General features: G+C 43.5%; 1 protein-coding gene across 1 annotated transcript in view; it reads left to right on the top strand.

Annotated features, from left to right (window-relative positions):
* ADORA2B (adenosine A2b receptor) overlaps positions 1-25979 on the top strand; it is a 90520-nt gene extending 64541 nt beyond the window's left edge. The window contains exon 2 of the mRNA XM_044283766.1: positions 24778-25979. Within this exon, the coding sequence (XP_044139701.1) occupies positions 24778-25465 (688 nt within the window). The 3' untranslated portion in view covers positions 25466-25979. The remainder of the gene's footprint in view (positions 1-24777) is intronic.
* Positions 25980-27553: the final 1574 nt, after the last annotated feature.

Genomic DNA, 27553 nt, shown 5'->3' with positions numbered 1-27553 from the left:
ATTCAAATTATTGCACCGCTTTTGTGTCCGGGAGCCGAGGAGAGAGGAGCGCTGCACAGATCATCAGAGTCAGCACCCCCATCAGTGCCCAGAACCCCCTTCACCTTCACTAAGGTATTTAGGGAAAGGTTAGGGACAGGTTAGGTTAGGCAGGGATATTCAGGGAAAGTTAGTGGAAAAAAACAAACAGTTTTTGATTGCATCACCCTAAATCGGGTGTCTGGGGTCCTGGTGTCTCTGGCGGGACATCCCTCACCCCTTGCTGGCCACGGGGGGCGGGGTGTCGCCCCCGGAGGGCGGAGCTAGCAATGATTTGTGCTTTACGTGCGCACGTGTCACTCTGTGAGATCCACTCCGGATCTTGGTACTGCTGGGAGACGGGACGCCATCATTCTCAGCGCTGACACTGGTCAAGGGTCCCGGGACGCTGGAACCCCTGGTATCAGTTGTTGCCAGCTTCCTCTGCACACTCTCAGCCCTCCCCTGTGCTTTTCTGGTCTGAGGGTGGAGATTGGGTGTGCCCTCAGCAGTGTCAGGTGATCTGTGGAGGGATATTTAAACCTTGGTCTTTTCCCCCACTCACTGCTGATTATTCAGTTGGATCTGAAGCTATCTGGTGAGTAGTTTCTCTGGTTATTGGTTTTGGCTTTGGTTTTGGTTGTCTTCTGGTTCTTGTGCCTTACGTTTGCTGCCCATTCTCGTATTTTCCTGTTGTCCATTGCATAGTGTCACAGCATTTTCTTTGGGGTTTTCCCCAACTGCGGCCGATGTGCCTAGACACCAGCCACCCAGAAGGGTTCTGCCAAAGTCCCGCCTTCCTGCTGGAGGCGGGTGAAGAGTACCCCAGCCCTCGAGGGTGTTTAGAGTGTGACGGCTTGCGCAAAGTGTGTCTGGTACGCTGCGTTTGCTGGCCATCAGTTTGGCTTTATCGTTCCATTAGCTTTACAAGGCCATGACTAATTTATATGCAGACATGTTTAGCTAGCGAAGAGAAACTAATGTGTAACCTTGACTTTTTTGCGTAAATACGAGGGAGGGGAGCGGAGGGATTTACCACTTATTTTCTGTAACAGGAGCACTATTAAAAGCGTGAGACATTCCTTGTGTAATAGAGGCTTTATTCTACCCCAGCAGGACCTTGAGGGAGGCGTGCAGTGTGCTTCAAATAGTCTGGGCAAACTATTGACTGGTTAATCATTTCCAAAACTGGAGTTTTCCCCCGTCTACAATTCCTTCTAGCCAATAAAGTCTACATTATAGAAATGTGTCCATGGTATACAGTCATTATGACTGTATTTTATAGTTTCATCACTACTGTGTTAAGTTGCCATATTGAATTTTCTCGTTCCTCAGTCGTCCTGCTTTATTACTGCCTTCCAGCCATTACTAGGAAGACACGAAAGGGGTCTTTGTAGTTTCATTAAATAAACATTTTCTTTTTGTAGAATGAAAAGCTATACAGTTTTCCAACATAGTTTATGTATCGATTGTCTACAGTGTTCAGTAACTCTGCTTGCTTGTGTGTCCTGGTCACATGATGGATAAATAGGTGCTCAGCTACAGATCTAGTCTATATATACTGTAACTGTAATCAGTCCTGCACCTACGGTATGTGTTCGTCACTTAGCCATGACAAAGTTTTATTCCCTGTAAGGAAAAGGTGAAGGTTTGTATTAAATGACAGCAAACAGAGATCTTAAAAAACACAATCAATTGATAAAGAAAACATATTAGAATGTTGTATAACTTTTCATTAAATAATACCTTTAACTTATAACTACGGTAAACATTTGTTTTTATAAAACAATAGTATAAGCAAAGATTAGAAACTTTCTGATAGATGTAATTTCAGAAAAATGGTCCATTCTCCACTATTTCTCCTCCCTGTGGCTCCGGCTCTAATCACTCAATCTGAAGTTACTAATAAAATCCATACACAGGAGTCTGTACACAGAAATCAGTTTCTACAGTGCTTTGCATAAGTATTCACCCCCTTGACTATTTCCGTATTTTGTTACATTACAGCATTACGTTCAATGTTTTGTTAATCTGAATTTTATGTGATGGATCAGAACACAATAGTCTAAGTCGGTGAAGTGAAATGAGAAAATATATAAATAAAAATAATGTTTAGAAATAGAAAACAGAAAATTGGCATGTGTGTATGTATTCACCCCCTTTGTTAGGAAGCCCATAAAAAGCTCTGGTGCAACCAATTACCTTCAGTAGTCACATAATTAGTGAAATGATGTCCACCTGTGTGCAATCTTAGTGTCACATGATCTGTCATTACATATACACACCTTTTTTGAAAGGCCCCAAAGGCTGCAACACCTAAGCAAGAGGCATCACTAACCAAACACTGCCATGAAGACCAAGGAACTCTCCAGACAAGTAAGGGACAATGTTGTTGAGAAGTACAAGTCAGGGTTAGGTTATAAAAAAAATCCAAATCTTTGATGATCCCCAGTAGCACCATCAAATCTATCATAGCCAAATGGAAAGAACATGGCACAACAGCAAACCTGCCAAGAAACGGCCGCCGACCAGAACTCAGAGACCGGGCAAGGAGCGCATTAATCAGAGAGGCAGCACAGAGACCTAAGGTAACCCTGGAGGAGTTGCAGAGTTCCACAGCAGAGACTGGAGGCATGTGGGAGACTCCGAAAATGTATGCTTTGGTCGGATGAGACTAAAATTGAACTTTTCGGCCATCCAAGAAAACGCTATGTCTGGCGCAAACCCAACACATCATCACCCAAAGAACACAATTTTTCAGCAGCCAGGACTGGGAAACTGGTCAGAGTTTAGGGAAAGATGGATGGTGCTAAATACAGGGATATTCTTCAGCAAAACCTGTACCGCTCTGTGCATGATTTGAGGCTAGGACGGAGGTTCACCTTCCAGCAGGACAATGACCCCCAAACACACTGCTAAAGCAACACTTGAGTGGTTTAAGGGGAAACATGTAAATATGTTGCAATGGCCTAGTCAAAGCCCAGATCTCAATCCAATAGAAAATCTGTGGTCAGACTAAAAGATTGCTGTTCACAGGCGCAAACCATCCAACCTGAAGTTGCTGAAGCAGTTTTGCAAGGAGGAATGGACAAAAATCCCAGTGGTAAGATGTGGCGAGCTCATAGAGACTTATCCAAAGCGACTTGGAGCTGTGATTGCCGCAAAAGGTGGCTCTACAAAGTATTGACTTTAGGGGGTGAATAGTTATGCACATTGACTTTTTCTGTTTGTTTGCTTCACAAGCAAAGAAAAAAAAACATCTTCAAAGTTGTAGGCATGTTCTGTAAAATAAATGATGCAAATCCTCAAGCAATCCATGTTAATTCCAGGTTGTGACACACAAAAATATAACAAAAAGTCAAGAGTGGTGAATACTTTTGCAAGGCACTGTAACTGAAGTTCCTAGAGGACTGTGGGAGAGAAGATGGAGGAGGGAGCTGCTGCAGAGAGAGGCAGAGACACAGAGATGCTAAGCTTTCTGTATCGCCTCAGTCCTAGCTTCGCAGCTACACTGCTCAGTATTGCTGTGTTAGGTCCTCCATTCTGTTGCTGCTTCTGAGGGTGTGCAGAGATGGGAGCAGAGCAGGAACATCTCTCCTCTGTGTGCTGTGTATGGAAGACATCATAGCAGCTAGGCTTCACCCATTAGCTCAGGGAAAGATGACAATTGGTGATGGAGGGGGAAACTGGTAATGAATAGATGATACAACAGTTATGGTTAGAAATAGTTGTCTTCTTGTCACTTGAAATTATATGTCCACTTTAAGATAATTGTGCAGCAAAAACAACCTTTTAGATCTATTATTGGAAGTCCTATTTCTGCCAATGAAAACTACAAAAAACTTCCCTTCTGAGCACAGAAATTTTAACTCACTGTCAAACTTGGGAGATTTTTCAACTTGAAGGGTCAAGAGACAGGGTTGGGACATGTTCACATGCATCTGATTGCTTTCCTATAGCTGCTGATTGGTGCATGAGACTATTCTGAGATTTCCTGTTTGTCGAAAAGGCATTGTTTCAAGATTGTCATTTATCACCCATTAGCTGGATAGGTGATCACTGTCTAGATTGGTGGGGGTCTCAGTCATGAGAAGGGGGATCCCTTCTCTCCTATTTCAGTGGAGTTGCGGTCCAGCATGCGCACTGCTGCTCTATTTAGTCTCTGTTTGACGGCTGAAGATAGCCGAGTAGAGTACTCAGCCATGGGGCAGCACAGAGTGGTTAGCACTGGTGCCACTGGTACCATGGACAACATCTGCATGGAGTTTGTATGTTCTCCCTGTGTTTGTGTGGGTTTCCTCCGGGTACTCCAGTTTCCAAAGACATACTGATAGGGAGCTTAGATTGTGATCCCCATTGGGACAACTTGATGCTGATGTCTGTAAAGAGCTGTGGAATATGTAAGTGATATATAAGTGCATAACATAAAAATAATAAATAAAAAATGTCAGTCCAGTGCATTCAAACGAGAGACAGGATGCACATTCTGGGTGGGGGGTTTGGGGTTCCCCCACGGATCTGAAACTTTTGCTGTGTATAGGAGACACCATAGCAGCTAGTCTCTGCCCTCTAGCTCTTAGAGAAAATCTGTGGATAGGTGATAAGTGTCAATTTTGGTACAACTCGTTTAAAGAGTAACCAAACTATTATTTAACTTAAAAAAATAAAATAATCTCAAATGCCCTAAAATAATTTTTCTAATATAGTGTATTAAAGGATTTTGCTGTTTTTCTAACCTGAAGTTCAGGTGTCTATCACACTTTAGAATCAGTATTCTAGTACAGCACTGACATGTCAGCGGTGTACTGGGTTACGGATTCCACTGCGGGGCTGCAGTGGCCGCTGTACAGGCAGGAGCACACATTGCCTCCGCAGGCTAAATCCTGGCATGGCACATTAGAGACCTTGCGTTGGAGAGCTTTCAGCTGAGGGGAGCGGGATCAGTAAGGAGCCCACTCCACTCAGCTAAATCCTGATATAACACGTGGGTACAGGGTACAAGGTCTCCCATGTGCTATGCCAGGATTTAGCCAAGCTGGAAGGGGGGAATAGGCAGGAGCAGCGAGGCATGCTCCCCTCTATACAGTGTTCACTGCAGGCTTCAGGCGCCTATTTCACTGCTAAAACAGCAAAATCCTTTAATACAGTACATTACAAAAATTATTTCTAGGGCATTTGGAAAAAAAATTGTTACTATTTAATGTCTGGGCATTTATAGTTGCAGCAGAAAAGATGTTTTACTATGCGTATATAGATCTAGTTTGATATTGCTGAAAATGTGGTATACGTTATGTCCATATATTTTGCTTAGGGCTTATAGACATGACCATATTCAATGTATTATGGTGCCCATAGCCTTCAGTCAATCCATAGTGTACCTCCATGCACCTCTATTTTACCTATAAAGCAGTCCTTGCACCACCCGCAGACCCGAAGTGCAGTCTGTGCCCTGCCGCATGGCTGCATGCACGCCAGTTTGCCATTTCCTGCTTATGCATGAACCTCTAATCTTAAAACGATCTTCCATTTTTGATATATAGGCATGATATAGCATTGATGTAATCACAATGACAGCAAAGGTCAAACCAGATAATAAGAAGCGGCGTCTACTGACATCATGATAAATTCCATACGGCAGAGTCCTAATAAATAAACAAATGACTCAAACAATAGAAATTGAATGTTCTTCTGCTTTGATCTATTTGTTATAGATTTTTCTCCCCCTGGTAATGCCATGGATTTACAGCTCGTATTGTTTGATAAATCATTGCCCAGCCTTTATTAAAACCACTTCCCGATCAAACCCGGCAAATTGTAAATGAGCTTAGATCTTCACATTTGGCTCCTTAAAGAAACCATTAGTTAATTTAGACAAGACGTGATGGAAACAGTATAGAAGTCATGTGGACTATGCTGGTCGTAGCAGTTAAACGGGGCTGTCTAGCCTTTGCAAAATGATGGACTATCCTGAGGTGGATTTACTCACCCCGATTGTCAGGCAGATTATCGGGGATGAAAATTCGTATGAAGGCTCATTCCTGATAATCTGTGTGTATAAAAGTGCTACAGATCACCCGATAAACAAGCGCAATGCAGACACCTGCCTAAAACAAATGAATGTGTACGCGCCAGTTTTCTCCTCTACTTCTTCCTGTGCTGCGCTCCGGTCCTCACTGCTGCTCTTTTTTTTTGGCTGCTGAGAAGAAAGCCCAAAGGCCAGCGATTGGCTGCAAGATGCTGTCAGCAGCGGGAGGACTAGAGCATGCACATATACCTTACAGGTAGGTATATAATGTATATAGATATACTGGAGGGTATATAATGTATATAGAGGGAGGACTGGAGGACTCCAGTCCTCCCTCTATATAATTACATCCCCTCCCTCTATATACACACTATATACCCTCATACAGTCCTCCCTCTATATACATTACATACCCTTCTCAAGTCCAAAATCCGTGTTGCAGTGTGTGCAAACCTGGTCAAGAACCATAGGAAACGTTTGACCTCTGTAATTGCAAACAAAGGCTTCTGTACCAAATACCTATGTTCAGCAGTGCAAGACAAATACAGTTGCAAGAAAAAGTATGTGAACCCTTTGGAATCATATGGATTTCTGCACAAATTGGTCACAAAATGTGATCTGATCTTCATCTAAGTCACAACAATAGACAATCACAGTCTGCCTTAACTAATAACACACAAATAATTATATGTTACCATGTTTTTATTGAACACCCCATGTAAACATTCACAGTGTAGGTGGATAAAGTATGTGAACCCTTGGATTTAATAACTGGTTGAAACTCCTTTGGCAGCAATAACTTCAACCAAACGTTTCCTGTAGTTATAGATCAGACGTGCACAACGGTCAGGAGTAATTCTTGACCATTCCTCTTTACAGAACTGTTTCAGTTCAGCAATATTCTTGGGATGTCTGGTGTAAATCGCTTTCTTGAGGTCATGCCACAGCATCTCAATCGGGTTGAGGTCAGGACTCTGACTGGGCCACTCCAGAAGGCGTATTTTCTTCTGTTTAAGCCATTCTGTTGTTGATTTACTTATATGCTTTGGGTCATTTTCCTGTTGCAACACCCATCTTCTGTTGAGCTTCAGCTGGTGGACAGATGGCCTTAAGTTCTCCTGCAAAATGTCTTGATAAACTTGGAAATTAATTTTTCCTTCGATGATAGCAATCCGTCCAGGCCTTGACGCAGCAAAGCAGCCCCAAACCATGATGCCTCCACCACCATACTTCACAGTTGGGATGAGGTTTTGATGTTGGTGTGCTGTGCCTCCACACATAGTGTTGTGTGTTTCTTCCAAACAACTCAACTTTGGTTTCATCTGTCCACAGAATATTTTGCCAGTACTGCTGTGGAACATCCAGGTGCTCTTGTGCAAACTGTAAACGTGCAGCAATGTTTTTTTTTAACAGCAGTGGCTTCCTCTGTGGTATCCCCCCCATGAAATCCATTCTTGCTTAGTTTTTCACGTATCGTAGATTCGCTAACAGGGATGTTAGCATATGCAGAGACTTTTGTAAGTCGTTAGCTGACACTCTAGGATTCTTCTTCACCTCATTGAGCAGTCTGTGCTGTGCTCTTGCAATCATCTTTACAGGACGGCCACTCCTAGGGAGAGTAGCAGCAGTGCTGAACTTTCTCCATTTATAGACAATTTGTCTTACCGTGGACTGATGAACAGCAAGGCTTTTGGAGATACTTTTATAACCCTTTCCAGCTTTATGCAAGTCAACAATTCTTAATCGTAGGTCTTCTGAGAGCTCTTTTGTGCGAGTTATCATTCACATCAGGCAATGCTTCTTGTGAAAAGCAAACCCAGAACTGGTGTGTGTTTTTTATAGGGCAGCTGTAACCAACACCTCCAATCTCCTCTCATTGATTGGACTCCAATTGGCTGACACCTTACTCCAATTAGCTCTTGGAGATGTCATTAGTCTAGGGGTTCACATACTTTATCCACCTGCACTGTGAATGTTTACATGGTGTTTTCAATAAAAACATGGTAACATTTAATTCTTTGTGTGTTATTAGTTTAAGCAGACTGTGATTGTCTATTGTTGATGAAGATCAGATATCATTTTATGACCAATTTGTGCAGAAATCCATATAATTCCAAAGGGTTCACATACTTTTTCTTGCAACTGTAAATTCTTAAAAAATCATACAATGGGATTTCCTGAATTTAATTTTTTTTATTCTCTCTTTTAGAGTGGGAATGCACCTACAATGTTAATTTCAGACCCCTCGACGATTTCTAAGTGGGAGAACTTGCAAAATCACAGTGTGTTCAAATACTTCTGTTCCTCACTGTATATATATCATCCTCCAGTCCTCCATCTATATACATTATATATCCTCTTCCAGTCCTCCATCTATATACATTATATACCCTTCTCCAGTCTTCCATATACAGGTGAAACTCGAAAAATTTGAATATAGTGCAAAGTTCATTTATTTCAGTAATGCAACTTAAAAGGTGAAACCAACATCTGAGATAAACTCATTACATGCAAAGCGAGATAGTTCAAGCCTTTATTTGTTATAATTTGGGTGATTATGGCTTAGGCCTCTTTCACACGGGCGTCATGGATTTCGTCCGGATAAGATGCGGGTGCGTCGCGGGAAAATGCGTGATTTTTCCACGCGAGTGCAGAACATTTGAATGCGTTTTGCACGCGCGTGAGAAAAATCGGCATGTTTGGTACCCAAAACATGTTGTGTAGATGCTTAGTAAAATAGGGCTGGAGAGATTAAAAAAAATAAAAATAATAATTTAACTCACCTTAATGCACTTGTTTGCGCAGCCCAGCTTGTCTTCTTTCTTCTGGACGTGGGTAAAGGACCTTTGATGACATCACTGCGCTCATCACATTGTCCATGACATGACCCATCAGCATGGTGATGGATCGTGTGACAGACCATGTGATGAGCGCAGTGACGTCACCACAGGTCCTTTTCTACTGCACAGCAAAGATGAAGACAGAAGATTAAGAATGCTATTATTTTCCCTTATAACCATGTTATAAGGGAAAATAATAATGATCGGGTCCCCATCCTGATCGTCTCCTAGCAACTGTGCATGAAATTTGCACCGCATCCGCACTTGCTTGCGGATGCTTGCGATTTTCACTCATCACCATTCACTTCTATGGGGCCTGCGTTGCGTGAAGAACGCACAATATAGTGCACAGCCCCATAGAAATGAATGGGTCCGGATTCAGTGCGGGTGCAATGCGTTCACCATACGCATTGCACCCGCGCGGAAATCTCGCCCGTGTGAAAGAGGCCTTACAGTTTATAAAAAACCCAAAGTCACCATTTTGAGGTACCCTTTGCTTAGGGGATATGGATTAATTGGCTGACTAGAGTGTGACACTTTGAGCCTAGAATATTGAACCTTATCACAATATTCTAATTTTAAGTTACATTACTGAAATAAATAAAAATTTTCACAATATTAAAATTTTTGAAGTTTGACCTGTGTATATACATTATATACCCTCTCCAGTCCTCCATCTATATACACTATATACCCTCCTCCTGTCCTCCCACTATATACCGCCCTCCATCTATATACATTATATACCCTCCTCCAGTCCTCCATCTATATACACTATATACCCTCCTCCTGTCCTCCCACCATATGCATTATATACCCTCCTCCTGTCCTCCCACTATATACCCTCCTCCAGTCCTCCATCTATATACACTATATACCCTCCTCCAGTCCTCCCACTATATACCCTCCTCCAGTCCTCCATCTATATACACTATATACCCTCCTCCAGTCCTCCCACTATATACCCTCCTCCAGTCCTCCATCTATATACACTATATACCCTCCTCCAGTCCTCCCACTATATGCATTATATATCCTCCTCCTGTCCTTCCACTATATACCCTCCTCCAGTCCTCCCACTATATACTCTTCTCCAGTCCTCCATCTATATACACTATATACCCTCCTCCAGTCCTCCCACTATATACCCTCCTCCAGTCCTCCATCTATATACATTATATACCCTCCTCCTGTCCTCCCACTATATACCCTCCTCCAGTCCTCCATCTATATACATTATATACCCTCCTCCTGTCTTTCCACTATATACCCTCCTCCTGGATTAATAGACCTGCGCGTGCTGTGCTGGCTCAGCGCTCCTGAAAGGGAAAAACATTGATTACACGATATTTAAAAAAGGGACATCGTCTGGCTGAAAGAAAGCGGTTTAATTAAATTAATTTTATTAATCGTGCAGCCCTACCCTGTACTGTGACATTACTGTGTGCATTAGCCCAGTACATTAGGGAAACTCATCATAACATTTACTGAATTCGCTGCATGATTGAATGGGGCCCCATTACAAGTTTTGCTATGGGGCACCATGATTATTTCTTATGTCCCTGAGTTATACTAAATGTCTTTCCACAAAACTGTATAAGGCTACTTTCACATTAGCGTTTTTTGCGGATCCGTCATGGATCTGCAAAAACGCTTCTGTTACAATAATACAACCGCATGCATCTGTCATGAACGGATCCGGTTGTATGTTTTCTATGGCCATGACAGATCCGTCTTGAACACCGTTGAAAGTCAATGGAGGACAGATCCGTTTTCTATTGTGTCTGAGAAAACGGATCGGTCCCCATTGACTTACACTGTGTGTCAGGACAGATCCGTTTGGCTCTGCTTCGTCAGTTGGACAGCAAAACGCTGCAGGCAGACTGAATGGAAGCAAACTGATGCATCCTTTTCCATTCAGAATGCATTAGGGCAAAACTGATCCGTTTTGGACCGCTTGTGAGAGCCCTGAACGGATCTCAGAAACGGAAAGCCAAAACGCCAGTGTAAAAGTAGCCTAATATATCAATCTGCTCATCTCCTCCTGCACTACAACATGCTGCCTACAGATTGCATTGCATTTTGTGATTACAGGCTCCTTTTAAGACTCAATCCAAAGTTCTGCAAATGGCAGAGAGGTAAATCAGGCAGATTGTATTTTCCTTGTCTGATTCCTATTATCTCTGGCAAGATGCATGCAAACATGTAGGGCCACCGCATGCGGATCGTGGACCCATTCCATTCTGCGCAGTCCTTCCGGATTGCTGACCCATTCAAGTGATTGTGGGCCGCAATACAGGAACGGCTGGCACATGGCCGTGGGCATGAGCCCTAAGTCAAAAGTGTTCTGTGACAGTTTGTTTTGTCATGACTCCTGCTCCAGGGAATTAAGGTTGTTCTCCAGGCTACAGATATTGATGACCAATCATCAGTATCAGATTGGTGGGAGTCCGACACTCGGCACTCTCACCGATTAGCAGCCATGCCTCCAGTAGCATATCAGTTGGCTGAGCTGGAGGCAGGAGACTCTGTACATTGTGTAGTGGCCATGCCAGGGCACTGCAGCTGAGCTTCAATACGCTGTTACCGAAACCTACAGTGTATGGAGCCTTCTGCTTCCACCCCGTACATTGTTAGGCCTCTTGCACACAAACGTTGTGCATCCTTTCGGCAACGTCCGTGTGGCGGCCGGGATGGATCGAGACCCATTCAACTTGAATGGGTCCGTGATCCGTCTGCACCGCAAAAAAATAGAAAAAGTTCTATTTTTTTTGCGATGCGGAGGCACGGACAGAAACACCACAGAAGCACTCCATAGTGCTTCCGTGGGGTTCCGAACCATGCTTCCGTTCCGCATCTCCGTGATTGCGGACCCATTCAAGTGAACACGGGCTGGTGCCCTTGTATTGCAATATGGCCACGGGCACACAACGTTCGTGTGCAAGAGGCCTTATGGTGCATTTACACATGCCGATAGAGGCGGTGAGAGCTGCATTTACGTGTAGCAATCACTTTCACTATACCTCATCCCCATACAGATTCATTGTTTCTGTTTACACCACACAATCTGCTGCCCAGAAACAATTATCTTGTCCGATGAATATTTGCTCGTTCATCGGGTCATTGGTGTCACCTTTACATGGGACAATTATCGGAAACAATCATTCCTGAATCCTGATAATCGACCTCATAATAGTCCTGTATAAAGGGACCCTCGGCCCGCAACATCAAACTTGTCGTATATCTGTGGGTCAGTAGTTTTCCATTAATGTCTACTAGAAGAGCGTTACTTTAGAAATAGCAGTGATTCGGTATAACGGAGCACAACTTTGAAGATGACGAGGGCCTGTTCACAGATTCACAGCTGATAGCGCACTGATCTGGCATAATTATCTGCTCCCTCTATTTGGAGATGATAACAGCTAAAAACAACTTGGCCATTGGACTGAAATCCTCTTAACACCTCATTAGCTAATGAAGACTGTTGCTGTGATGAATCTGCTTGATGCAAACGCCCCCACCGTCTCTGGGTCAAAGATTCCAGCTGTAGATGAGAGCTATAAATATGGAACACGGCGCTGAGTAAATGGGGTGATTTCTTTTTTTTTCTTTTGGGTTTTATGTTTTGAACCTGGTTACTATGTACAAAAGCATCATAAATGTCATTGAGGTTGAATATCTATTAAGGGCAATCACAAATGCATATTTAAAGAGGACCTGTAACCTCGCCTAACATGTCTGTTTTGGAGACCCTTTATTACTGCTAGAAGTTATGAATTACTAGCAGTTTACAATGAAGGTCCAGATGAGCGTTACCAGTTGGGAGGGGGTGTCCTTACACAGGCTGACATTATCCAATCAGCGCTGCTCGTGGCCAACTGGGCAGGGACATGCCCCCAACTGGTAACCACCATTGAAAACGTTTAGAAATTCATTCATAATGCTTGTAACCTACCTTTTTATGGACTGTGATCGCAGGCAATACCACAAAGTGTTGTCTTGGTCTAAGTCACTGTCTAATCCGTATGATCAGCAGCAGAGACAGGTGGCAGGGATCACCTGTGCAAGCCCAATTTGCGAATCTCTTTCTCTCCGGTACCTTCCAACCATCAGCAGTTTGGGGGACTTTGCAGCAAACATGCTTTCCTCACCTTGCTTTTTCTCAAGACCAGCACCTAAAAAACCTTCTAGGCACCTGTCCTGTTAGCAGAGGTGCGATAGGCAATGGTCCACCATGACGTGAGAGCCCCTGTGCAGGTGGAGTGGTTCTATTGGTGTACGCCAACCTCTGCAAGAGGCGTAGCTCGGGTTAGGCTACATGCACACATCCGTTTTAAGACCAATGGTAGTCTATGTGATTATTCACATGGCAGTTTTTCTTTTGATGGTCAGTGAAAAACGCACTTAAAAAAATAGAACACGTTCTATCTTGTCAGTTTTTCACTGACCACCTGCCCAGTGGCGCACCTACAGGCCGCAGGCACTAATGCCTGCAGCCTATCAGAGGCCGGCTCTAGCGGCGCGATGACGTCATCATCGCGCCGCCTGAGTCGGGCAGCACACAGCAGGGACACGAGCCGGAAGAGGCTGCATCGCATCGCTGCTGGTAAGTATCGGTGTATTATTTATTTATTTATTTGAGGGGGGGGGGGGGAGCTGGCACTATGGGGGCACTAAAGGGGAGAGCTTCACTATGGGGGCACTAAAGGGGAGAACGGCACTATGGGGGCACTAAAGGGGAGAACGGCACTATGGGGGCACTAAAGGGGAGAACGGCACTATGGGGGCACTAAAGGGGAGAACGGCACTATGGGGGCACTAAAGGGGAGAACTGCACTATGGGGGCACTAAAGGGGAGAACTGCACTATGGGGGCACTAAAGGGGAGAACGGCACTATGGGGGCACTAAAGGGGAGAACGGCACTATGGGGGCACTAAAGGGGAGAACGGCACTATGGGGGCACTAAAGGGGAGAACGGCACTATGGGGGCAGTAAAGGGGAGAACGGCACTATGGGGGCAGTAAAGGGGAGAACGGCACTATGGGGGGCAGTATAGGGGAGAACGGCACTATGGGGGGCAGTAAAGGGGAGAACGGCACTATGGGGGCAGTAAAGGGGAGAACGGCACTATGGGGGGCAGTAAAGAGGAGAACGGCACTATGGGGGCACTAAAGGGGAGAACGGCACTATGGGGGCATTATTTGGGGGGCACCATGGGGGAGAGGAGTGGGGGCTCTAAAGGGGCTTTTTTTTTTTACACATTATGGGGGGCACTATAGGGGAGAATGGCACTATAGGGCATCTGGTGGCACTATAGGGGCATTATTTGGGGGCACTAAGGGGAAGTGGGGGCTCTAAAGGGGCCTTTATTCTTATTGGCACATTATGGGGGCATTATTGCATCTGGTGGCACTGAGGGGGCATTTTTTTACTGGCACATTATGGTAGGCACTATGGGGGAAAGGAGCACTATTGGGGCATATGGTGGCACTTAGAAGGGACATTTTTTACTGGCATATTATGGGCGACACTATGGGGAAGGGGAGAGGAGCACTATGAGGGCATTGTTGGGGGCACAGCGGGCACAGTATTGGGGCACTATCTGTGTGGTAGCAGTATTTCCAGGGGGACTGTTTCTGCAGTATAGTATTGGGGGTACAGCGGGCACAGTATTGGGGCACTATCTGTGTGGTAGTAGTATTTTCAGGGGGACTGTTTCTGCAGTATAGTATTGGGGGTGGCAGGAAAGGGTGTTCAGAAGATGTGAAGATGATGGAAATGTGGGAAACTAATGTCTGTTTGTTAATCTCTGCAGAGATGGGAGATGGCTGAAAAATCATCATGGCGGTCTGGTCTGAATGGAGAAGATGAGGAAAGAGAACGTCTACAACAAAGGTGACATCACTGGATGTAAGAGGTATGTGGTGTTATGTAGGAGAGGAGATGCTCCGGCTCCTCCCCTGCCATTTGCAGAAGGAGGATTCAGAGCTGGGTGAGGACGGCTAAAGGGGGCAGCAGGCAGATGGTGGGGGGAACCACAGGCCTTGAGCAGGATCTGGGGAGGGAGGAGAGCGGAGGAGCTTCCTGGCTGTAGCCGGCTGTTTATTGTATGATGTGAAGCAGGCAGTGCAGCCAGGACAGACCCCCCTCTCTCCGTATGATGTGTAGAGACAGGCCGCAACTATAGAATGTCAGCTGTACAGTGTTTGTTGGGAGTGGCCTATTATATGTAGGAGGGGCTTTTAATAATGGGCGGGGCCCCAAAAAATTGAGACGGGGATGGGGGTGTTGTTTTCCTGCAGAGCTTTTAGAATCGCCAAGTAAAAGAATCAGCGCAACACACTACACCCCCCCCCCCCCATCCCGCAGTTTTAAATATAAAGGGGGCTTTGAGAAATTGAATTAGCACAGCGCACTACACATGCCAAATTTTTTTGCCTTTCGGACCCCCCCTAGACAAAATTCCTGGGTGCTCCCCTGCACCTACCCCCATACAATTGAATGAATCCGTTTTTAACATCCATGTCTCAGAAAGGCATCAGTGAAAAAAACGTCTGTTAAAAATGGACAGGTTATCCGTTTTTAACTGACTTTTTCATGTGCATGTAGCCTTACAGTCCTTGTAATGTCACCTGTCACACTTACTGTACCTCCTGAAAAATCACAGAAAGTAGACGTGTGAAAACCCGTAATACACATTATGGTTATGTCTTGTTGGCTTTGTGTAATAATTTACAGTAAACCTCTCAATTCCACATCAGTCCCATAGTAAAGCCATCCTGTAGCAGGGGATTCTCTGTGTATCCCTGGTTATTTCTAGCCAATGGGCACGCTTTCCAAGCCAATCCCCCAGCAAAAGACTCAGATCTCTGTATTTGAAGGCATTTCTGTCTGTGAGCGGATTTTCGAACCTATAGAGCTGGAAGCTGCTAAACCTGGCAGACGTGGCCGTAATGCCAGTTAATCCCAGCCCTATAAATTGCTGTAATAAGAGGCAGCATTCAGCGGTGTCAGGTCCATGCAGGTGCCTACAGAATGACTGCTTGTCCTGTCTGCCAAAGGAGGGCATGCTGATTAAATGGCACTATTCAAGCAACTGGATGAGACAGTGGTTTCTGGACTTCTGGCTTCTGCTTCGACAGTGACATTGATGCCATTAGGATAGTCAGGTATCTTATAAAGAAATGACATAAAAGGTGTCCAGCAGTAACATAAACTGTAATTTCCGGATTTTATCAGAGGTGCTGTACAAAGGCTGAGTGTACTCTCTTAAGGGGGTTGTCAGGTTTAGAAATAACATTTTAAATACCTCATAGGGCAGTGGTGGCAAACCTATGGCACGGGTGCCAGTCAGAGCCCTCTCTGTGGGCACCCGCACCCTGGAAAAAGTCTATGGTGTACCAATATGCCTTAGACTTTTCCGGCCATTCATCAGCGCAGGGGGCACTATGAACAGCACAGGCAGCGCACTGAATGTAGGCCAGCTATTATAGCTAAATGATAACGTACATGGAAGATATATTATATTGGTATTCAGGTTAAATTGCCGTGTTGGCATATTGAGATAAAAAGGTGGGTTTTGGGTTGCAGTTTGTGCACTAAAAGGTTCGTCATCACTGTTATAAGGGAATGCTCAATTGATAGTTGGAAGCACCTCACCTATTAGCTGCTCAAAAAACATGGTTTATTAAATCGAAGAATTATACAGAGGCTGAGGGGCCATTCCTTAGGATTTAGACAATACAAACTTCAGTATAGGAAAAGGTTCTTTGTATTTCAGCTAGTCTTACAGTCTGTTCATAGACCTCTATAGGCCCGGAGGAAGTGTCCCTTTGGCATCAGTCCAGGATGTACAGCATTTTTAGCTGTACAGGAAAGTATAGCCTGCTGCTCTTTACTGTACAGTTGGCCACTGCAAAAAAACATATACTACATTTTTAACATTGGACCTTGCAGTACGATTACTTCAATAGGTAGTTATTCTTGTGGAAGAAGCTGAGAGGCAAGACTACAAACCGAACAATACAAATAGGCCTATCAGGCAGCCTGTAGTCATAGTCTGCATTAATAGTCTACAAGAACGTCATTGTGGTAACAAAAAACAAGTATGAGGGGATGAAGACCATGGAAAACAGATATCAAGGCAAGTGGAACATAAACATAATGGCAGACTATTGTTTGTGTTTGCAACGTGACAACCCTGATCATAGCTGTTGATAAAAATCCAAAAAGAGAAGATTTGTCCCAAACATTTAGCAGGTCACATAGTAACATAGTACATAAGGCCGAAATAAGACATTTGTCCATCCAGTTCGGCCTGTCATCCTGCAAGTTGATCCAGAGGGTCATTTATAAAATAGAAATACGCCTATATTAGGTGTATTTCTGGCACAGATTGCAGCACAAAAGGCCTTTGCGTCACATTCTGCGACTTTTCCCCACTCGCACCAGGTCTAAAAAAAGTGGACATGGGCGGGGAAGGGGACAGACTCGAAGGCCCGTCTCATTTACCATTTTCTGTTTTAGGCGTAGAAAATGGTCTAAATGTAAGACCGCTAGGAATTACATTTAGAAGCGACGGTTTAGAAGCGACGGTGGATCCGCCGAAGTTATGGAGAGGCAAGTGCCCACCACCAGTGCAGGGCTTTATTAAGACCAGGGTCTAAAATGTCATAATGAATGTGCCCCTTAGTTACTAAACTATTGATGTTTTCGTTAATTTACTAACTCATCTTTTTGTATGACTCTACACCAATATTGTGTTGTATTTTTCACAAAGTTCGGTATTACCTCAAATGAAACTAAACAAGCTGTAAAAAAAAAATCTTAGTTTTAACAAATTTTGACCTGATACATCATTTCTGACTTGATATTTGGAATTTGCACCATCAAATTGTGTAAGCTGTCAGCGTAAAATAAAATCCATAAATGTAGACCAGTGTTGCCTACTAACTGATGGGGCCTAAAAGATGGACTATATAACTAATGTTTTGTAGTGTATATAATGTTGATAAATCAGTTTTTGTTGCTTCTCTAATAACTGGTACTTTATATGCTCAGTGTAGAACATTAAGATGATAATATAATATCTTAAAACGGGCTGATTCAAAGGACTTTCTTATCTTCTGTTCGATTATTGATTCCTCCTTTTCAAAAAGGTGACCTAGAGGAACCAAAAGATTTGTGTTCATCTAGAGGTCTCACGTGACCACTGTTTATGCCTTTTGTGACCCATGAGAAATGAGATTATTCACAGTTGAAGGTTAGAGGACTTCCTGTTGTATGGAAGAAAGAAGGGATCATTGTGTGCTGTCGAGGTTGAAAAAAATCAATATGTTACGCTAAGGGCAATCAACCCGACCCATGAAGTAATCTAGTATTCATTTGCATCAGTGTCCTTTTCTATTTTCCTTAGTTTATCCTTGCTGCTATAACCCTGCTTTCCAAACCATGCATCATACAGCGAGGGCCGCATGAATATGGTGTGTACGCTTGTTTTCTGAGCCTCATAGTTTGAATGTGTTGATACTGACATGAATAATGCTTTGGGGTTCATTCATGCATATATCAGCAAAGGCACTTCCATCTCTAGCACTTGGCTCACATCAAAGATGAAATATCCAGATCTTTGGGTCAGATCACTTGGCACAGAGCCTGTATGTTGGCCGACATACATGTTCAGGGGGCCATAGGTACCATGATTTTAATTTCTTAAAGGCTGTGCACCAGTTCTCACATGTTTGTGCATGCAGCATTTTGCACAAAAATTTAAACTTTTCCCAATTTTGCATCGTTCTTGCTAAGTTTAGTGGGAGACAGGTTTAGGCTACTTTCACACTTGCGGCAGGACAGATCCGACAGGCTGCGCACCATGTCGGATCCGTCCTGCGGCTATTTCGCCGGACCGCCGCTCCGTCCCCCGGGCGGAGCTCCAGCGTAGCACGGCAAAAGCCGCCGGACTAGAAAGCCTGACATGCAGTAATTTTAGTCCTGCGGCCTTTCGCCATGCACCGCCGTGCTGCGCCGGAGCTCCGCCCCTGTCCCCATTATAGTCAATGGGGACGGAGCGGCGGTCCGGCGGCACGGCGAAATAGCCGCAGGACGGATCCGACATGGTGAACAGCATGTCGGATCCGTCCTGCCGCAAGTGTGAAAGTAGCCTTACTGTCATTTATACCAGAATGTAGTGTACCTTATAGTGCAAATCTTTTTTTTTTTATCATATCATGTTTATTAAAGGTTTTACATACAGCCAATTATTCAGATAAACCATACATTATATGACAATAGGATATCAATACAGTAAAATCAATCATACTTTATCCAAAATTATAGTGCAAATCTACACCAGCACATAACTGTTGTAGATTTTCTTCTAATGCATTTTTCCTTTACACCAGTTTTGATAAATCTCCACCACAAACTGCCAGATGTGTCAGATTTATTAAGAAGTCTGGACCTCTTAATAAATTTGAAGCCTATTACTTCTTGGCGTATGAAACAGTCTTCATAAATTTCCTCCTTTGTGTGCCGCTGTATGGTGTCAAGTAGAATATAGGAGAAAAAAAACTTTGTGCCTTCATATAAAATCCATATTGCAGATCTATACAAAACGGATCCATAATATAGACATGTGCATGAACCCTAAGGCCGAGACTCCCATCTCAGACAATGGGGGCATATCGCTAGGATGAGAACAGAGCGGGGAAATGAACGGAGGCGCACTGCGCATGCGCAGCCGTCCTCCATTCATTTCTATGGGGCCATCGAAAATAGCCGAGCGCTGGCTCAGCTATTTTTATCTGCGCCATAGAAATGAATGGGAGCAAGGGCCACGTGTGCGCGGTGCACTCCCATTCACTTTTATGGGAGCAGCGCTTGGTGGTGGCCGGCCCCTGGGAAATCCGGGGTCCTCCAGCCACAGCTCTTCCCGCTCTGTTCTCGTTGTAGGTGCGGGACCCAGCAATATGCCCGCATTGTCTGAGATGGCAATACCCCTTTAATCTAAGGCCACTTGAAAAATTGCAAAAAATCATATTTAGCATGGCTGGATCTTAACAAGGTTCCAAGTAGAGCTTGAACATGCAACAAGAAGAAATGAGAGTGAGAGAAAACATTTTTTGAGCATTCAATTTAATGAAAATAACGAATAAACTGAAAAAGTTTAGGACCACACCTCCAAAAAAAAACTAAACCCCCCCCCCCAAAACAGAAATCCAACTTCCAAACATGAACTCAGTAATGAGTAGCTCCACCGTTAATGTTTATCACTTCAAAAAATTGTTTCGGCATGCTTGATGCAAGCATTTCCATGAGGTGAGTAGGAACATTTCTCCAAGTGGTGAAGACGGCTGCATGAAGGCAATCTACTGTCTGGAACTGTTGTCCATTTTTGTAAACTACCCTTGCCATCCATCCCCAAAGGTCCTCAGTTGGATTTAGATCAGGGGAACACTCAGGATGGGCGAAAAGAGTGATGTTATTCTCCTGGAAGAAGTCCCTTGTCCTGCGGGCATTGTGTACTGTAGCGTTGTCCTGTTGAAAAACCCAGTCGTTACCACACAGACGAGGGCCCTCAGTCATGAGGAATGCTCTCTGCAACATCTGGACATAGCCAGCGGCCGTTTGACGCCCCTGCACTTCCTGAAGCTCCATTGTTCCACTGAAGGAAAAAGCATCCAAGACCATTATGGCGCCCCCTCCACTGTGGCGCGTAGAAAACATCTCAGGTGGGATCTGCTTGTCATGCCAGTAACGTTGGAAACCATCAGGACCATCAAGGTTACATTTTTTCTCATCAGAGAATAAAACTTTCTTCCACCTTTGAATGTCCCATGTTTGGTGCTCTCTTGCAAAGTCCAAACAAGCAGTTCTGTGACGTTCAAGGAGACGAGGTCTTTGAAGACGTTTTTTGTTTTTGAAGCCCTTCAGTCTCAGATGCCGTCTGATGGTTATGGGGCTGCAGTCAGCACCAGTAAGGTCCTTAATTTAGGTCGAGGATCGTCCAGTTTTTTGACGGACAGCCAATTGGATCCTCCGACTCAGTGCTGATTAAATTTTTTGGGGTCTTCCACTTGACTTTTTTGTTCCATAACCCTCAGGATCATTTAAGAAATTCCAAATAACTGTCTTACTGCGTCCCACCTCAGCAGTGATGGCGCGCTGTGAGAGACCCTGCTTATGCAGTTCAACAACCTGACCACGTTCAAAAAGGGAGAGTTTTTTTGCCTTTGCCATCACAACGTGTGACTACCTGACAGAAAATGATAATGAATCCACATCTTTGCACAGATTTGGCCTTTTAAAGGCATGTGGTCCTAAAATTTGGATCAGCTGAAAAACAGCCTGTTTCAGTTTAATCGTTTTTTTCATTTAATTGAATTCTCAAAAAATGTTTTGTCTCACTCTCATTTCTTCTTGTTGCATGTTGAAGCTCTACTTGGAACCTTGTTAAGATCCAACAATGTAAAATCTGATTTTTTGCCATTTTTCAAGTGGTCTTAAACTTTTGATCAGGACTGTATAAGAGGCCGGTTTCTTCCATTCTAGTTAAAAAATATCCTGACCTGTACCTTCAGATGAATTATTGTGTTCACAGGAGGAGCTCCAGTTGGTGTTTGTGCTCTTGCTGGTGGTAGTGCTTCATTATATGGCTATGTACATGAACCCTAGGCTTACCTGAGTGGTATAGGCCCATTTTTTTCCATGTTGGCTCCAGAATATTATGAGGTGTCCCTTCAGGTGAATGATTTTTTTTTTTGACAGGAGAAGCTCCTGATAGTGGTAGTGCTCTTGTGTGGTTGTCATTCCTCAGGACAGATGTGCTGTTTAATTCATTGTGAATGTTGCAAGTGCATAGGTGATGATGTACTGTAGTATTGTTTCCTAGTGACATATAATTGTATAATACTTTAGGCAGGGGTTTCTCAACTCCAGTCCACAAGACCCACCTCCCAGTCATGTTTTCAGGATTTCCTTAGTATTGAGCAGCTGATATACAGGTCCTTCTAAAAAAATTTGCATATTGTGATAAAGTTCATTATTTTCTGTAATGTACTGATAAACATTAGACTTTAATATATTTTAGATTCATTACACACAACTGAAGTAGTTCAAGCCTTTTATTGTTTTAATATTGATGATTTTGGCATACAGCTCATGAAAACCCAAAATTCCTATCTAAAAAAATTAGCATATTTCACCCGATCAATAAAATAAAAGTGTTTTTAATACAAAAAAAATCAACCTTCAAATAATTATGTTCAGTTATGCACTCAATACTTGGTCGGGAATCCTTTTGCAGAAATGACTGCTTCAATGCGGCGTGGCATGGAGACAATCAGCCTGTGGCACTGCTGAGGTGTTATGGAGGCCCAGGATGCTTCGATAGCGGCCTTAAGCTCATCCAGAGTGTTGGGTCTTGCGTCTCTCAACTTTCTCTTCCCAATATCCCACAGATTCTCTATGGGGTTCAGGTCAGGGGAGTTGGCAGGCCAATTGAGCACAGTAATACCATGGTCAGTAAACCATTTACCAGTGGTTTTGGCACTGTGAGCAGGTGGCAGGTCATGCTGAAAAATGAAATCTTCATCTCCATAAAGCTTTTCAGCAGATGGAAGCATGAAGTGTTCCAAAATCTCCTGATAGCTAGCTGCATTGACCCTGCCCTTGATAAAACACAGTGGACCAACACCAGCAGCTGACATGGCACCCCAGACCATCACTGACTGTGGGTACTTGACACTGGACTTCAGGCATTTTGGCATTTCCCTCTCCCCAGTCTTCCTCCAGACTCTGGCACCTTGATTTCCGAATGACATGCAAAATTTGCTTTCATCCGAAAAAAGTACTTTGGACCACTGAGCAACAGTCCAGTGCTGCTTCTCTGTAGCCCAGGTCAGGCGCTTCTGCCGCTGTTTCTGGTTCAAAAGTGGCTTGACCTGGGGAATGCGGCACCTGTAGCCCTTTCCTGCACACGCCTGTACACGGTGGCTCTGGATGTTTCTACTCCAGACTCAGTCCACTGCTTCCGCAGGTCCCCCAAGGTCTGGAATCGGTCCTTCTCCACAATCTTCCTCAGGGTCCGGTCACCTCTTCTCGTTGTGCAGCGTTTTCTGCCACACTTTTTCCTTCCCACAGACTTCCCACTGAGGTGCCTTGATACAGCACTCTGGGAACAGCCTATTCGTTCAGAAATTTCTTTCTGTGTCTTACCCTCTTGCTTGAGGGTGTCAATGATGGCCTTCTGGATAGCAGTCAGGTCGGCAGTCTTACCCATGATTGCGGTTTGGAGTAATGAACCAGGCTGGGAGTTTTTAAAAGCCTCAGGAATCTTTTGCAGGTGTTTAGAGTTAATTAGTTGATTCAGATGATTAGGTTAATAGCTCGTTTAGAGAACCTTTTCATGATATGCTAATTTTTTTTAGATAGGAATGTGGGGTTTTCATGAGCTGTGTGCCAAAATCATCAATATTAAAACAATAAAAGGCTTGAACTACTTCAGTTGTGTGTAATGAATCTAAAATATATGAAAGTCTAATGTTTATCAGTACATTACAGAAAATTATGAACTTTATCACAATATGCTAATTTTTTTAGATGGACCTGTAATTAGTGTCCATGCATCAGGACTTACCACAGGTATTCATTCTGTGGGATATTCTCAAATCATGACCGGTAGGTGGGTCCTGAGGAGTGGAGTTGAGAAACCCTGCCTGCTTTAGGGCATCAGTTCATCAATAGTGATCGGCACTCACACAGCTTTCTTGTTAGGATAACATGAAAAGGATGCAAAGTGAAACAAAGTATTTGAAGAAATTCTAGCATTTGAGATTTTTTTTATTACCTTTTTGTTATGTTCTACGCGCAGTAGACGTGAAAACGCAGCAATTTGCTATACAACTAAATACAGCAGATGAAGCAGAGCTGAAATTATTTGTTGCATGTTATAGCAATGTGTTGTGTTTCTACATTAAACTGTAGATAAGCTTACTTAGAAGCCGGCCATACATATTAAAGTCTGCCAAACTCTTTGATATTAGCAGGATCTGGCAGTGATCCAATGTGTTTGGGGACAGTCTCCTGTCAGTATACTATCAGGCATTTCAGAAATAAACCCCTGATAGAGGTGTTCGGGTTTAAAGGGTTTTCCCGGGAGTTCATTTTGATGGCCTACCCTTAGAATAGATCATTAATATCGGATTGTGGGGGTCTGACTCCCAGAACCCCCGCTGAACCCCTGTTGTAAGAGGTGAGCGCCACGGCCTCTTACTAGGCCACTTTCAATGGTCACATGACCTATTTGCAGCCCAGTCCTAATCAAGTGAATGGCACAACATGGGGAATGCATGACGCTATTAAAACAGACATGTCAAGAGTGGTGAAAGGTCCTCTTTAAGGATGCAGTTATTAGAAATGATTAGAATAGCCTAGCAATTATTATACACCATGAAGAATTACATTTCATTGGTTCACAATTTCCATGTAAATGAACCAATAATCGTAAGAAGATCACATGCAGTGATGAGAAAGATCCCTATATATCCATAGTAGATCCCTATACTTATCTCTATACTTTTACTAAACATATTAATTCATATAAACATATTTATGGCCTTAACTACACACCAGAAAAGTGATGAATTGTGTGAGCTGATACTCAGGTGGTTACCTGGATAAGGTTACTAGAAAATCTTTACAGTCAGGAGCAGCGCTCCAGTTGACCAAGTCAGTCCAAGTCTCCAAATCGAGAGTCCACCGATAGGAGTCACAAACAAAGTGACCATATATTAAATGTCATATTAAATCAATACTATTGCCCAATTTTACTCTCTTGCTATTGTAACCCCCATACCCATGCTGATTTCGTTCTAATATTATTTTTCTTTCTGCAGGTACAAGAGTTTGGTCACTGGAAAAAGAGCAAGAACCATTATTGCAGTTTTCTGGATTCTCTCTTTCGGTATAGGTTTGACCCCACTAATGGGTTGGAATTGCTTAGAAGCAGACTGTGGTAAAGGAAACATTTCCATTCAGAACGGCACTGTCTCGTGTTTATTTGAAAAAGTAGTCACAATGACTTACATGGTGTACTTCAACTTCTTTGGTTGCGTTCTTCTTCCACTCTTAATCATGCTGGGAATATACATCAAGATCTTCATGGTTGCCCGCAAGCAGCTGAGGCAAATTGAACTAAAGTGCGTGGGTGCAGACAACTCAAGGACCACTCTCCAGAAAGAAGTGAATGCCGCCAAGTCTTTGGCCATTATTGTGGGCCTGTTTGCTTTTTGCTGGCTGCCCATCCACATACTGAACTGCATTACTCTCTTTGACCCCAAGTTTCACGAGAGGAAACCAGAGTGGGCTATGCACATGGCTATTATCTTGTCTCATGCCAACTCAGTAGTAAACCCTATAATATACGCCTACAAAATCAGAGACTTTCGCTACACCTTCCGTAAGATCATTTCAAAGTACCTTGTCTGCAAGAAGGACAACTTTTCTAAATGTCCCAAGGGCAGCATTGGGAACTCCAGGCACTTACATATCAGTACTGTAAGTGCTGGCAGTGCTTTTATGTGACCCTATACTTAGGTAAGACTGCTGAACTCAGCCCACATGGACTCAGCCCTACATGTTGTTGGGTAGGTTACATGGACATATACAGTAAATCTGTTGGTGGGACCATTAAGGATCTGATAATTGACCACTTTGCTGCTGCACTTTGTTCGTTTCAGATGTTCACCATTCGTTTTTTATTAGAAGGTATTGCTGAAGGTTCCTCCTAACTCCTCTGCACTGACAAATGTTCTGCGTCATGTAGTTTAAAGAACATTTAGAAGAGGGACGTGCACATAATCCCCAAAACTAATATTTCCACTTAGATTAAGCAACCAAAGCCATGTTTAGTTACAGTGAAGGAAAGCTCCCAACCTGTAGAAGAATGTACTGTACATTAGTTTGTTTCTAAAGCACATTATTTATATAACCTTTTATATGTTGGTTGGATGTAGAGTAAATTTTTATTCTTTTGTAGATTATTTTAATTTTATTTTTTACCTTGAGATCCTGCATACAGTTCAATTTATTTAATGTTTTTGCTTGTCGGTCTGTGTACTTGTCCAAATGAAGGTGCTTGAGGTGATCATATGATAAGCTGATACTTGCTGGAATACATTTTCCTCAACTACAGATATGAACAGGAAATGTAATGGTAAGAAACTATGGTGGTTTATAATACAAATTCAGTATAGAATTCTAGAACTACTGCATAAGGGGACATTAAAGGAAAAACTACTGCATTATTATAATCCAAAGTTGCCTACATTTGTGCCATAAGGGACCACTTTTGTACCCCAAGGTCAGTCTAGTCCACCAGAGGACTATGGGGCTCAGGCTGTAAAACAGTAATGGCCCCCAAAGATCCAGCAGAACATAACCCCACTAAGGCTAATTTCACACTGGCGTTTTTCCCATGTGGGTGCAGCCCAAGTTTACAATGGACAGCACCCAGACTGAACAGTGTCCCATTCAACTGGATGGGTATCTTCACATGAGCAATTATCCAAATGGACCATCCATCTGTGGCAAGAAAATTGCTGTGTGTTTTTACTTTGTCAACCTTTCATACAGATGGATGGGTCTGTGGGAAAGCTGGCCTGCATAACTTTAGCCATGTGTGGTCCGTCATCCGTGTTCACTGTCCAGAACATGGATGAATTTATGATTGTCCATCTTAAAGAGCTGACTTGGGGGGGCCACTCACTTACCACTTTTTATGGGATAGCCGATTAGATCTTAAGTGATATGCCTGTAAAGAAATAATTTTCTTTGGAAAGGAAAGCTATTCCGACAATGGCTCTAATGCATGTGAAACAGTAAATGTAGGAAGACAGGCCTAGGTTACATCACTTTGGCTGGAAATCTGTCTGAGAACCAGGGAAGCAAACTTGTACCCTTTTAGCTAAAGACCACCTCTCTTATCCAAGCCTGGGATGGGCATAGGACCAGGTGGGTGAGAAAACAACAAGACTTGTTTTAGGAGGTAGGGGTGGTAATGTTTAGGTCATTGGGTTATTACCCTTGACCTTCTTTAATTGGATTGTGTGAAAGTGAAAAAATATGGCGGCTTTCTTCTAGAGCCAGCATCACACCTGTCTATGTGGTGGTATTGCAGGTTAATCCTTGATTGAATGGAGCTGAGCTGCAATAAAACCCATGGACAAGTGTGATGATGTTTCTGGAAGAAAACACCCATGTTTTTGTACTCTCATAACCCCCTTAAATATTAAAACTGTGCTTTACTGGCAATAGTGTCATGCGCTGTCGTTCACAACAAGCGTCCCTTTTGTGCTGGCCTCCAGTGCTTGAGAACTAACGGGAGGGATGGCCAGTAATGTCATCCATGTGAACTATTCCTGACACTTTCCACTCTCTCAACTTCTTCCTAATGGCTGGACCTGAGAAGCACTCTGAGTAAATCACTGGCTATATCTCGGGTTGCAAGATGGGTTCTTTCGGAGAACAGCTGCAGTGCACCCTAGTCCCTGGCGGCTGGTCTCACAGTGGAACCAAAAGAAAAGGTCAATGCTCATTCAAGGTCCAAGGGACAAAGCACAAATCCTAAGTATCCCGGATGAATCTCTGGAGGGTGTAAATAGCTATATATAT

This window comes from Bufo gargarizans, chromosome 3 (genome assembly GCF_014858855.1).
Source record: "Bufo gargarizans isolate SCDJY-AF-19 chromosome 3, ASM1485885v1, whole genome shotgun sequence".
NCBI lineage: Eukaryota > Metazoa > Chordata > Amphibia > Anura > Bufonidae > Bufo > Bufo gargarizans.
This window is presented reverse-complemented; position numbering and strand designations above follow the sequence as displayed.